Here is a 12,031-nt window from a genome sequence, read left to right as displayed (position 1 = left end):
CCAGTGGGGGTGGAAGGCTGGGGAGGGGGCTGCAGGTTTGGGGGCCCTGGGCCTTTCTATAGGGCACATGGCCTGTCTCCAATGCTGAGTTCTACACAGCTTGTCACAATGACATGTGATGTTTCATGACACAGAAGGCTGGGTATGGTCTGTTCCTAAATTGTAGAAGGCCAGTTACACAACTGTACAAGCAGTAGGCTCCTATTTTTGCGGAAGTGACTTACCACATGCCTTTTAAAAGACTGGAAAGAAACACCCTAAAGATGTTAAGTGGGATCGTGGGGGATTTTTAATCTCTCTGCGCTTTCCTTTCTGAATTTTCCATCATTTCCTCAGTGAACATTTTTGTTTTTATAATTAAAAAGCTGATGGCTATTTTTTAAAGAAAATTGAATTGCCCTAAATCTTCAGCCTCAGATCTCCCAAGCCCTGAGGACCCAGCCCTTTGTCTTCCAGGTTACTAAGGGCCCCGGGAAGAAGGGCCAGACCTAGTAGACCTGTTACCACAGATGTCTTCCCCAGCCCAGCCTAGGAGGTGGAGCCAGGGGCCACTTACGATGAGGACGGCTGCAATGGGGATGGCTGTGTTCATGAAAACTGTGGAGGAAGCACAAGGGTACTTTAGGGGGAGGAAAGAGACAGCAGAGCCGGAGGGTGCCCAAGGCAGGGTGGGCAGTGCAGGGCCGCTGTCCTCTCCCAGCCTGCCAGGGTGAAACTACAGCTCTGTGGCACCCCAGCTCCTTGCCCTGTGTCACTCAGGACTCTCTGGCCCGTCTCTGAGGCTCACAGCTTTAAATAAAGGCTTCAGTGTTCTCGTTCTGTTCCACGCAACAGGGTGAAGGAAGCCCCATGGGAAGAGGTCAGAGCGCTGGAGCACTGGCTGCCTGGGCCAACTGTGAGGCTGGCGGTGGGTGATTCCAAAGGCACCAAGCTGCTGCTCCTCCCCTGCCTTTTGGCCCTGCAACTCCCAAGCCAGGCTCTCTCTGAGGCCTGTAGCTCTTGGGAGGGGCTCACAGTCCTCCACACCAAGGTACCCGAGACTCAGGATGGCTTAAATCAGGATCTTTGTGAGGCCTCAGGCTGAAGTCCACGTTCCCATGTGCAGTTGATTTGCTGCAGCACTGTGCCTTCCTGTGGCCCCAGATCCTTTACGGGGACTTCAGAGAGCCACGGGAGCTGGACATAGAGTCACAGAAGGGTGGAGTTCCTGTTATTTATATGGCATGCATCTTTGGGCAGGTCATTTACTGGCCCCATGCCTCAGTTTCCTCTCCTGAATTTTGTAACTTGTACCTACTTGTTCACACAACGCTGTCTTTGCCAAGGACAGAGGGGACAATGTAGGTGACAGGCTCTGTGAGCCCTATGTGCTGCCTGTGTATTGTACCTTGGCTCTGCTCTCTCTGGCTGGGGGTGTGAAATGCCAAAGAGAACCCTGACCCTACCCCTCACAGGAAGAGCAGTCCCCCAGAGTAAAAGGTGACTCTCCCGGCTGCCACCTTCCCATCTCATCTTCCTTCCTTCCATTCCTTTCCAGGCAACCCCAGAAAGGAGCTCTGCAATTAGCCAAATGAAAGCAGAAAGAACAGGAGTTGGGAGCCAGGAGCCAGGTGCCAAGGGCTCAGCCCCCATTTAATGAATGGTGACATCTTTGAAACTCTGAAGTCCAGGTGCTCAACACCATTCCACGAGGCTGACTGGCTGCCCACTTATTGCAAGAATTCCACACCTGTTAGTATGTGCAAAGTGCACACTGCAGATGTGGTCCCCAACTTTGGGGACTCCTGATTGTGTGGAAGGCCCCTGCCCTCAGGGGGCTCCCAGTTAGAGGAAGGAATCAAGAACTATGCTCCCAGGAAACCCTTGATATGATGGGCTAGGAGAAAATGTGCCCTTGGGAAGCTTCCAACCAGACAAGCAAGACATCATCCCCCTCTCTGGGAGATTCCTAATGTGATGGGTAGACAAGGCCGCTGCACTGGGAGCTCCCAACCTCACAGGATATGAGTGTACGAATGGAGCCCTTGGCGGCACTGCTAATTTGACTGTAAGATTTTGAAAAAATCAATACCAATATTGCACATGACTATGCTTTAACTGTTCTTCTTGATAAAGGACTAGGTGGTCTCCAAGTGCCCACCTTAATGACCTCCCATATAGTTGCTGGATTATTGGTTATTCCCTCAGTATAAGGGATCAGGCTGGGACACAGGACATCACTGGCTCAGGAGGAGGAGAGAGAGGAGGAGGAAGCCCATCAGGCCCGTGCCCTGACCATCACCAGCCATACAGCTCTAAACACAAGGTAGGCCTGCCCCTGCTCTTCAGTGCCGATTATTATACCCAGGTGCTCTCTCAGGGCAGGGGCCTTCTTCCTGCCCCTCCCCAGTCCAAATAAACCACCAGTGGAGAGGGGCTCAAGCTGTACCCAGTGCCTATGCACCACCCTGGGCCCCTGCTCCAGGCCAAGAGCCCTCCTTCACATTGCAGGCTCTCCTCCCAGCTAGAGAACAGGCTAGGAGCTGCATTGTAAATTGGTACAACTCGCTTAGAAAGCAGTCTGGCACTCTGTCACTAGAGCTCCACACAAGTTCAGACCTTCTGATCCCATAATCTGTCTCCTGGGAATTTATCCTGAATAATCATTCAAGAGAGGCACAAAGCCACCAGCAAGATGGTGTTAGTGGCGGCACTGTCTATCACAGCAGAACAAAACTACAACCACAGCAAAAAAAACAAACAAAAAACCCCCCCCAAAACCAAACAAGACAACCCACCTGCAGTGAAATAAATGGGAAACTTCCAACAGGAGAGGCTGTTTTAATAAAGGACGGCACACCACCTCCAGGGCGATTCAGCAGATGGAAAAACGCGTGATAATCGATATTTTATTTTCCTGCACCTTTTCCCTGCTCATGACTTTTAAAAATTTATACTTTTTCTGTTTTGTCGTCTTTATTCTTATAGCTGCCTGAACTCCTTTGAGGAATGAGACAAGCTATAAATAAATTAAAAAATGAACATTTCCAAGCTGATGCAGCAATATGGAGCATGCTTATGATATAATTAGTTTCCGTGTTGCTCTGGCTGCTGTACAGAGATGCTAAAGAATGAAAATGTGATTTTCCAATTCCTGCAGCCCCTCCTGGAAGGATGGCTTCTTTGAAGCAGAGAGTTGTGGGTCCCCTTCAGGGTGGGGCTTGGATGGGATCACTGGCTGCTTGTGTTTCAAAGGCTGCTCTGCAGATCACCCCGTGGGTCTGGGGTGTGTGTAGTTGCCCTGGGGATGGCACTCTGGAGATGGGAATCCCGGGGCTGCTGCAGGCTGGCACCTCTCAGAGCACAGCAGGCAGCTGCAGGTGAGGTGGGGCGCTGAGCATCCAGCTATCTGGGGCTGAAGACTCGAGGGCCTCACCCACATTTTCCCAAACCATGTGAAGCTCTGTAGGATTCTAAGGTGGTGGGAGAGAAGGGAAATATGACCAAGAACAGATTTCTCTCCAACTCCAGCTGAGTGGAGTGACTCACCTTGATTTGATTTAAGAAAAAAAAAAAAAGCAAAACACAGAAAATGAAGAACTTGACAATGCTGAAATCTTACAGAGTAGTGCTGTTGTGGCAAGCTTAGCTGCCTGTAGCAGAGGCCTGAAAGGCCACCATCAAATCGAAAGCCCTTTTGTGATGGTATAAAAAATAGGAGTATTTTTAAAAAACATTCTTTAACAGTTACTCATGCAAAAGTTACGCTTTGAGTGGTGTGCCTTGTTTCGGGAATTATGCTGCATTTTGGAGATGCAGAAATGAACAATTATGTCAGTTTTTTCTAACCTTGACCTCAAAAAAATACCAAATCCACCAACACCAAGGCACAGTCTAGTCACTGGCCTACCCTGGCTTTCCCAAGGAATGCTGCCTGGCCCTGTGGGTGCCAGCAGGCAGTGCAATACTGGAGCTTTTCATTTCCTAGGCACTGGTTAATATTTCATTAGCCATGTGTCAGGGAGGCCCAGCAGCCATTTACCGCTCCATCTTTGTCCCCTGCAGGGGGTGGGCGTGGGGGGCCCATGGAGGGTGTTGGGGGCTCAATCCTGGGCCTAACTGCAAGTTGCACCTGCAGGAGGGGAAATGCATTTTAAAGTATACAAGACTATTTCCTGTTCGGCCCAATCGTCACAGAAATCAACAGAGGGGGAAGAGAAGCCGGTGAAAGGTGTTCCTGTGGCTGGAAGCTTAGGAGGCTGTGGGAGGTGCAAGGTCAAACTGATTTCTGCCTCCTTAATGGACGAACCCCCCCGCCCCCCTCAGCTACCTTCCCCACCAAACCAGGCCAGGATATGCATAAGCAACTGGCGGAAGGAAGGGCAGATATTGGGGAAGAATTTCAGAGAAGCTGGAGAAGGAAGAGGACCAGGTCTCAACAACCCCCTGTGCCCCTATCCTGGCTAATGTGTTTCAGGGAGGAGAGAGGGAAAGCAAGACAGGCAGGCCTGGGGTTGTGGAGAGGGGCCATGCTTAGTGTCCCATGAATGGGGTTCACAGCACCACCCTGTCTACCCTCAACCATCCATGGCTGAGTAGGAGTCATCCACCCTCCCCTGCACAGTCTGAGGCCAGTTACACTGACTGAGATCCAGACCCCTCAGCACAGAACACTGAAAGAGACAGCAGATCCATATCTATCTTTTTTTGCCCCCTAGTGCTGAGGATCAAAGCCAGGGCCTCCTGCAAGCCAGGCAAGCACTCTACCACTGAGCTACATCCCAGCCCCGACCTATCTTTCTTTTACATCAAATCCTATGGCTCCCTCAGCCTCCAGAGAAAGCCTGGGGAGCAGAACACAGCACAGACACTCCTGCTCCTCACCTTGTCCTGTTGCCTTCCCCTCACCCGATTCTGCAAGTCTGGAACACACCATCATCTCTGCCACCTCCAGGCCTCATCTGGCTCATTCACAGCCTTGCTCTGGGAACCAGCAATGGGCTTCACCTCTGACAAGCCTTACCTGACACTCACTGCCTTCAAGACCAGCCTGGGTACAACTCAAAAGTCTTATGGGCACCCAGGACAATCCTTTCTCGTCCTGTCACTTATGGTGCTGGTTCGTATGTGGCTTCCCTGTTAGTCTGTAAGTTGTCAGGCTTGACCTGATCGTGAAATGGTTAATGAATATGCTGCTTGATTCCATGCTACAGTTTAACAGATGCAAAGACTGCAGCCCTCAGAAAACTATGCAGCAGAGGCGAGTGGTGCTGTCTCTACTCAACACAGACCGTGCTGTCTGGGAGCAGATAGAACACAGGATGAGATGGTACAGGAAAGACCACAGACGTGCAGCACATCTTCCCTGCCTTGAGCGCTGCATGGACCCCGACCACAGATGTTTCCACCGACCCTATATGTGACAGACGTGCTAGACCTCTCTTCCAGTGCCCTATAAAGCTTCCTGCCTTTTCTCTGTCTGAAACCAATGGGCCTCCTCGTGCCCTCCGTCCACCTCCACCCAGGTGAACTTTCCACTAGCCTGCTTTCCACTTTGCTTTGCTTTCCACTAGCCTGCTCCGGTGGTCTCATTCTTCTCCACCATAAGTGACCTTGGGGCTGGGACTAATATATCTGTCCACCTGGTGCCTAGCACAGGGCCTGGCACTTAGGAGACGCTCAGTAAATACTCGTTAAGTCAGTGAATGAAAGAAACGAAAGAGCCAGAGCCAGGTGGGTAACACAAAAAGCGAGGTGCACTGGGACAAGCCTGTGGCCCTGATCACACGCACAGCCGGCATCACAGGTACGGTAAATGTTCTCTAGGACTGCGAGGGCCAGGACTTTACCACCTCCTCTTAGTGCCCAGGGCCTGGCCCAGAGAGAAGGCTTTAGGATGGGCGCTGCAAAGAGAGCAAAACACACTGGCAGCGTAATGGTTGGTTGGACCTAGGACCCGTGTGTCACTTCTGTGAAGCTTGTCCTCAAATGCAGAGGAAGCACCTAGAGTTACGCTGCTTCTGCAAGGAAATAAGGACTGAGCTGACTTTGAAAGGGAGCGACTATGACACTTGCCTCCCTCCAGCTTTTTATCACTTTATCTCCGCTTCTGAAATCCTACCAGGAACACAAAAGGTCTGCTCTACCCGAATCTCTGGGAGCTCTCAGCCACCTGAGCTTCTCTCTCTTTGCTCTGCCATTTACTGGCCGAGGTCCTCAGTGAGTCACCTCATCTTTCTGAGCCTCAGTCCCCTCTGCTGTAAAATGGGGTGGAGCAGAGAACAGCGACTGCATCTGTTGTCCCTTCCATCATCCTGATGCTCAGCACCAGGAGGGGCACATGGGTGGGGCCCACTGGGCACCCTGTAATTTATATCTGTTTTCCTCCAGGAGGAAATATGCATTTGGGATGTCTGCTATCAGGGCATCTGTGCCCATTCCCTTTTCCACCTTCTCTGCGGCCAGGGCCCCACACTCTGGAGCTTGCAGTGACACTGCTGGGGAGACGTCAGGCAGACTGTCAGAGCTGATCCTGTCTGCCCGCCATCCGACACATAGCACAGGGACACTCAGCAGGCATCCCCAGGCTGGGCCCATTAGGAAAGGTGACTCCACAGCTCTTCTGTGTCACCAGGACCTCATGACTGGTGCCGAGACGGGAACATTACCCCAGCCTAATGATCCGTGTCTCGATCCCTGGTAGCAGAAGGCAGAAAGTCCAGGAGGGAGGAAATGAAAACACACTTAAGTGTATACCTGCAACCAGGAGGTGCCCCCACCCCCACGGGCCATGGGATCTGGAAGAAAAACACACCCTGAGAGGGTGGACGTGCTTTGGCGCCGTGCCCTGCTCTCTCTCCAGCTCCCTCGTCTCCCTTTTCTCATCCTTCCCAGCCCTGGGTAACCGCTGCTCTTCTCTCGGACCAACTTTCTCAGCACTCACACAGGACAGAGAACTTAGGGTACTCGTCTTCCACAGCTCACTTATTTCACACAAGTTGTAGTTCATGTGTGTGGGGTACAGTTCAGAGTAACTTATTATATATTTTCCAAAAAACTAGAGAGGAGCTCGAAGACTCAACACAAAGCGATGATGAGGTGAATGCACTGCTTACCCCAATTTGATTAGTGTACATATATATATAAAATATTTTAAATATGTACAATGATCACGTTAACCAAAAGGTAAAATCCAAATGCTTAAGGAGAAATATAAGCTAACTCCCCTGATTTTATCTTTTATATTATATACATACGTGGAATTATTACACTGTATCCCATACATATAAACAATTAAAATAATAATAGTTTTTTTTTTTACAAAGACCTCCTTGAGTGCTCCTCCCTGTCCATCCCTCGCTGCCCCTCCAGGGACCCATGTGGGCCACTCTGTTTATCCCCTAGGTGGCTTGGGCAGGCACAGGGCCCTGGGCAGGCTCCAGCTGGGCTCCAGACCCCCTCACTCCTTCCAGGACCATCTTAGCTCCTGACACCATGGGATCTCCTCCCGCCAGGTCCTCCTGACCATGACTTGTCTCCTGAGGACCCCATGGCACAAAGAGCATCTACTAGATAGGCTTCCGTGGGCTAGCCTGGGAACTTTGGTGGCTCATGTTACATAGATAAACAAGTCCCAGGGTGCAGCTCAGAATTCAGGGAATGAACACACATCTCCTAGGATCAAAGTAGCTGCCACGTGCCTCAACTCTATGTCCTAAGGCTGCCCCTTCTTTGATGCCTACTGTGAGGAGAATCTTGGGGACCCAGTATCCCCACTTTCTTCACTGCTTCCTTTCCCTCTCTCCCTGTCAGCAATAGGGCGCCTGCCCCACCCCACCCCACCCCACCCTGCTGTTTCGGGGACAGGAAGTCTCCTAGCTCTGGGGAGAAGCCCCTCCCCACCTGTGCATCTGTTCCCATTGCTGAGAGCTCTCTGCAGCAGGTGCCTATAACTTGGTGGGGGGCTGTATGCAATGGGGGGCAACTGTTAACGAAACTACCCTCTGGGGCAGCAGGCAGAGCTACAGAGAGAAGGTGGAAGTGGCCTGGGGACCGGGGACACTGGCTCTGCTGGGCCCTTGCTCAGAGCACCACAGGGTCTGGGTTAAGCCTATAGGGGAGAGACTGGAACCTGGGCTGTCTTGGTGAGGAACCTAGGAAGTGCTTGCTGCCTGCCATGCCCACAGCTCCACTCTGAGAAAATCAGATGCTCACATTATTATAGATAGGTAAATTAATTAGATATCTTGTTGGCAGGTAGACAGGGCTTCCCTTAAGGCGCCAGCCCTCCAGGAGCCAACACAGCAAGGAACCAACAGGGAGAACAATTGAAGCACATTCACTGGTTAGCATTATAAAAAGAAGAGGCACTACTTCCCCTAGAGATAGATAGCAGTGATTGATATTCTAAATGGGAAATTCCTTGTATGTGACTTGTCTTTTCATTTGATCCCCATTTAATCCTGGCGAATGTACTTGTAATCTTATTGGTTGGTCATGGTTTTGTCCCACCTCATGCCCACCTTGTAAATTCCCATTGGGTCTTATAGTTTTGTCCCACTTTGTACCTGCCTCACCACTTGGCTTTGCTGTATAAAACATCTATGAAAAGTGGAGTGGGCGGGCAACCCACTTTCTGGTCCCCTTTCTGTCTCTTTTAGGCAGAAGCTTTCTTTCTCCCAATAAATTTTACCTACTCCTAACCTCCATTGTTCCTAGAATTCATTCTTTGATTTCAGAGAACACGAACTCGCGTTTTGGGTATCTAGCAGGTTTGGGAGTTACATCTTTTCCCCGTATATCAGCAGGATGTTCTGCATAAAGATATCAGTCTTGGTGGATGGCATGGCCACTGCTCGCTGGCCCCATCAGACCCTCTAAACAGCACGAACATCAGGAACACACTGATGAACAGAGGAACCATCTCGGTCTCCACAGGCTTGCTGAATGAGTCTATTTGGGAGACATTTCCAACATATCTTCCATTAGTGCCCCACCTGCCAACCCCACAGCCGGGTCTCAGCTGGAGTGTCAGCCATCTCCACTAATTTCCTCCCCAAGGAGGTGGTTACTATCAGCCATCTCTTCTCATTTCCTCTCCTACTTCCCACTCCTGTCTGTGGCCCTTCTTGGTTGTTTATCTTTTGCTAAGAGAAAACAACATCACAATGATGGCCCATTGTGTGCCAAATCACTTTCATCCCATCTAGGCCCCCAGCTCTCCGGGGAAAATAGGTTTCCTAGGATTTAGTCTGAGTCACGCTGTTAAGTCAGGAACACACTTCCCTCTGGGCCTCAGTTTCCCATCTATAAAATGGTTGTCCAACAGGCAGAAAGCATTTCCACTTACACTTCTTGCTACATTCTGTGTAATTCCCACAGGTCTGTCTTCTAACTCACAAATTCTCTCCCAGTTATGCTAATTTATTTAACTCATACAGTGAGTTGGTTTTTGTTTCCTGTTTTGTCTTTTCCCCCCTCTGAAGGCATCCATTTGGCCATTCATACCATAATGGCCTTAATCTGGACATGCAAGGGAACAGAGAGGGAAGCCTGCCACTTGCTAAGTATCTACATCCCAATTGTGCACTTGGGAAGTGATGCTATGGGCTGGGTCCATGCAGCTGGGAGACCAAATGAGAGTCTGACTTGGTTCAGGACCCCCTGTCCCCTGACATGCGTCTGCCCTCAGTCTGCCAGGGGACCACTGCTCACTGAATTAACTTCAATCACTAAAATTTGTTCTTTTCCCAACGCTTTCCTGTGTTGCCTTGCTGGTTTTACACTTTCATGCAGCTCTTTAATTATATTAAGCATATTTACCTTATTATCTTTTAGACTGCTGTCTGCAGGTATTGAGAGACTAATTCTGTTTTAATCTGCTGATTCTCAATCTGGTGGTGCATTTTTCTTGTGTGGATTTTTATTTCTTTAAATATTAGTTCACTGTTTGACAGAAGTGTTTGCCATAGGAGTTCCATAGTCTCTACAAGGTAGCTTTCATATGTGTATCTGCTAGGACCCTAGGAGTTCTATTGGCTTGTGACCATTTAATTTTTTTCTTGATCAGGGTTCCCAACCCCCTTTGTTAATATAAATTCAGTCCCTATACCTGTGAGTACCTCAAGCTTGGGCTACCAATTTTTGTCTTCAGTACTGTGGACTAAATGCAGAACCTTCGCACTGAGCCATATCCACAGCCCTTTATTTTTTATTTTTGAGACAAATTGTTGCTACGTCACTAAGCTGCCCAGGTTGGACTTGAATTTTCAATCCTCTTGCCTCAGCCTCCCAGAGTGTTGGATTTACAGGTGTGGGTTTTGGTTCTAGAAGGATAACTAACTGCCTTTCTTTTGCATGGCCTTGGAGAGATGGAAGTTTCTTTGTAGCTTCCTGAGGCAGTGGCAGCTCAGTGAGACTTACTGAAAAGTGAGAAGAATGGGAGACTCTTGTTCTTTTGTTTTTTCTTTTTTTTAATCAGCTCCATGATGAAGGGGACCCACCTGTCTTTCCCACCACTGCCTTTTGGGGACCCGCACATAACACGCCTGAGCAGGTTTGCAGCAGAAACGAATGACGAACACTGATTTCTGGGGCTCAGCTACTGGAGCCAGTCTGAAGCCCCTGGATCAGATGATCCCAAAGCCTCCCGCCTCTGTCACCACCCTCCACCCGAGCCTGACACCCCATCTTGCCGGCAGGTGGACTCACTGGAGATAGAGGTGTAGACGGCGAAGGCCCGGAGGCTAGTCATCTCTTTCCTGCGGGTCACCTCCACCCGCGAGCAGAAAATGTTCTCCCAGGCATACAGCTTGAGCAGCTTGATACCACGCAGCATCTCATTGGTCTGCTTCAGCCTCTCGTTAGAATATTCCTGTGGGCAGAGCCAGGTCAGAGGGACAGTGCCTTTGTACCCCCCAATCCGCTGCCCAAGAGGAAGGTGGTGGCCAATGTCCTCACCACCCCCAGGTCCCGTCCCCACAGGGACACTTCCTACCCTCTCTGTTAACCCCATTACACAAAGAACCCTGGGTCTAGATGGTGACGCCACCGCCACCCGCTGACGGTCACTGACAGCGTGGGTGTCTGGGGGAGCAGGCAGTCGTGGCAGGGGCAGGGAAAGGGGACACACACACCTGCACACACTCACCAGCGTGCTCCGCTGGGCCTGGGACAGCTTGGTGGCCACAAAGTACTGAACTGGGGCTAGTAGAATGATGACAGCTGCTCCAATTAAGGCGCTGACCCCAAGGATGTAGTAGAGGAGGATCACGCCCACGATGATCTGGGGAGGGCCACCAGCTCAGTGCTCTGACCTGGGGGCTGCAGAACGCCCCTTCCTCTTGGGGGACTCTGGCACTCTACCCTCTTCAGTGCCCCAGGGTGGCTGTGCACAGGTGCCCAAGTTTCCAAAAGTGTCTTGGGACAGAGTGGGGCGGGGAGGGCATAACACAGCAGGATGGGAAGGAGGGGTCTGCGCCAGGGGCTCTTCCTGGGCTGGTAACGAACTGCAGGCTGAAGCATCATCTCGCCCTCCCGCCTCCCCTCCTGATGAAGTCTCAGTGCTGAGGCTGCAGCAAGTGGCAGCACCGTCTGTCTGCTGTTTGCTGGCTACCACGCCTGCAATTTCATCTTCATGGGCAAAGAGTGATTGTGGCATACATGCCAGACAGAGCAGCCCTGGATTGAAAGGTTTGCTTTTTTCACTCTTAGGCTCTTGGCATCTTTAATTTTTTTTTAGTGACTCAAGCAGGTATTCTCTGAAAATTCATTCTGTTTCTAGCTTCATGTAAATGACTACCTGCTTATGAATATGCATGAGAAGTGTAAATTATTCTCCGGTCCCCAAAGCACCAAGGTGACAGTTTCTCAGGTTGCTGTTAAAAGCGGGCACCTCTAAATGCAGAGTTACTCTAGGGGAACAGATGTGCTGGCTTCCTGAGGTGAAGTGGGTGGACACCTAGCATGGCCTGCAGTCCCCAAGTCCTGCACAGACTGCCATGAAGCCCCTTACATCACCTCAAGGATGCAGCAGGCAGAGGCTGAGATTTCC

The 12,031-nt window shown here is 50.6% G+C and overlaps 1 protein-coding gene across 6 annotated transcripts in view; it reads right to left on the bottom strand.

Moving 5' to 3' along the window:
* Nucleotides 1-12,031, bottom strand: part of Abcc8 (ATP binding cassette subfamily C member 8) — a 73,707-nt gene that overhangs the window by 33,915 nt on the left and 27,761 nt on the right. For 5 of the 6 annotated variants that reach the window (XM_004851505.3, XM_021263864.2, XM_004851503.4 and 2 more), the window contains 3 exons: nucleotides 11,129-11,263; nucleotides 10,690-10,852; nucleotides 557-597 (listed from right to left, as the gene is read on the bottom strand). In XM_004851505.3, coding sequence (XP_004851562.1) covers nucleotides 557-597; nucleotides 10,690-10,852; nucleotides 11,129-11,263 — 339 coding nt within the window. The remainder of the gene's footprint in view (nucleotides 1-556; nucleotides 598-10,689; nucleotides 10,853-11,128; nucleotides 11,264-12,031) is intronic. The other variant, XM_013074648.3, reaches the window with a different exon arrangement.

This window comes from Heterocephalus glaber, unplaced genomic scaffold (assembly GCF_053883595.1).
Source record: "Heterocephalus glaber isolate CG9 unplaced genomic scaffold, H.glaber_assembly_v1.0 deba00001428, whole genome shotgun sequence".
NCBI lineage: Eukaryota > Metazoa > Chordata > Mammalia > Rodentia > Bathyergidae > Heterocephalus > Heterocephalus glaber.
This window is presented reverse-complemented; position numbering and strand designations above follow the sequence as displayed.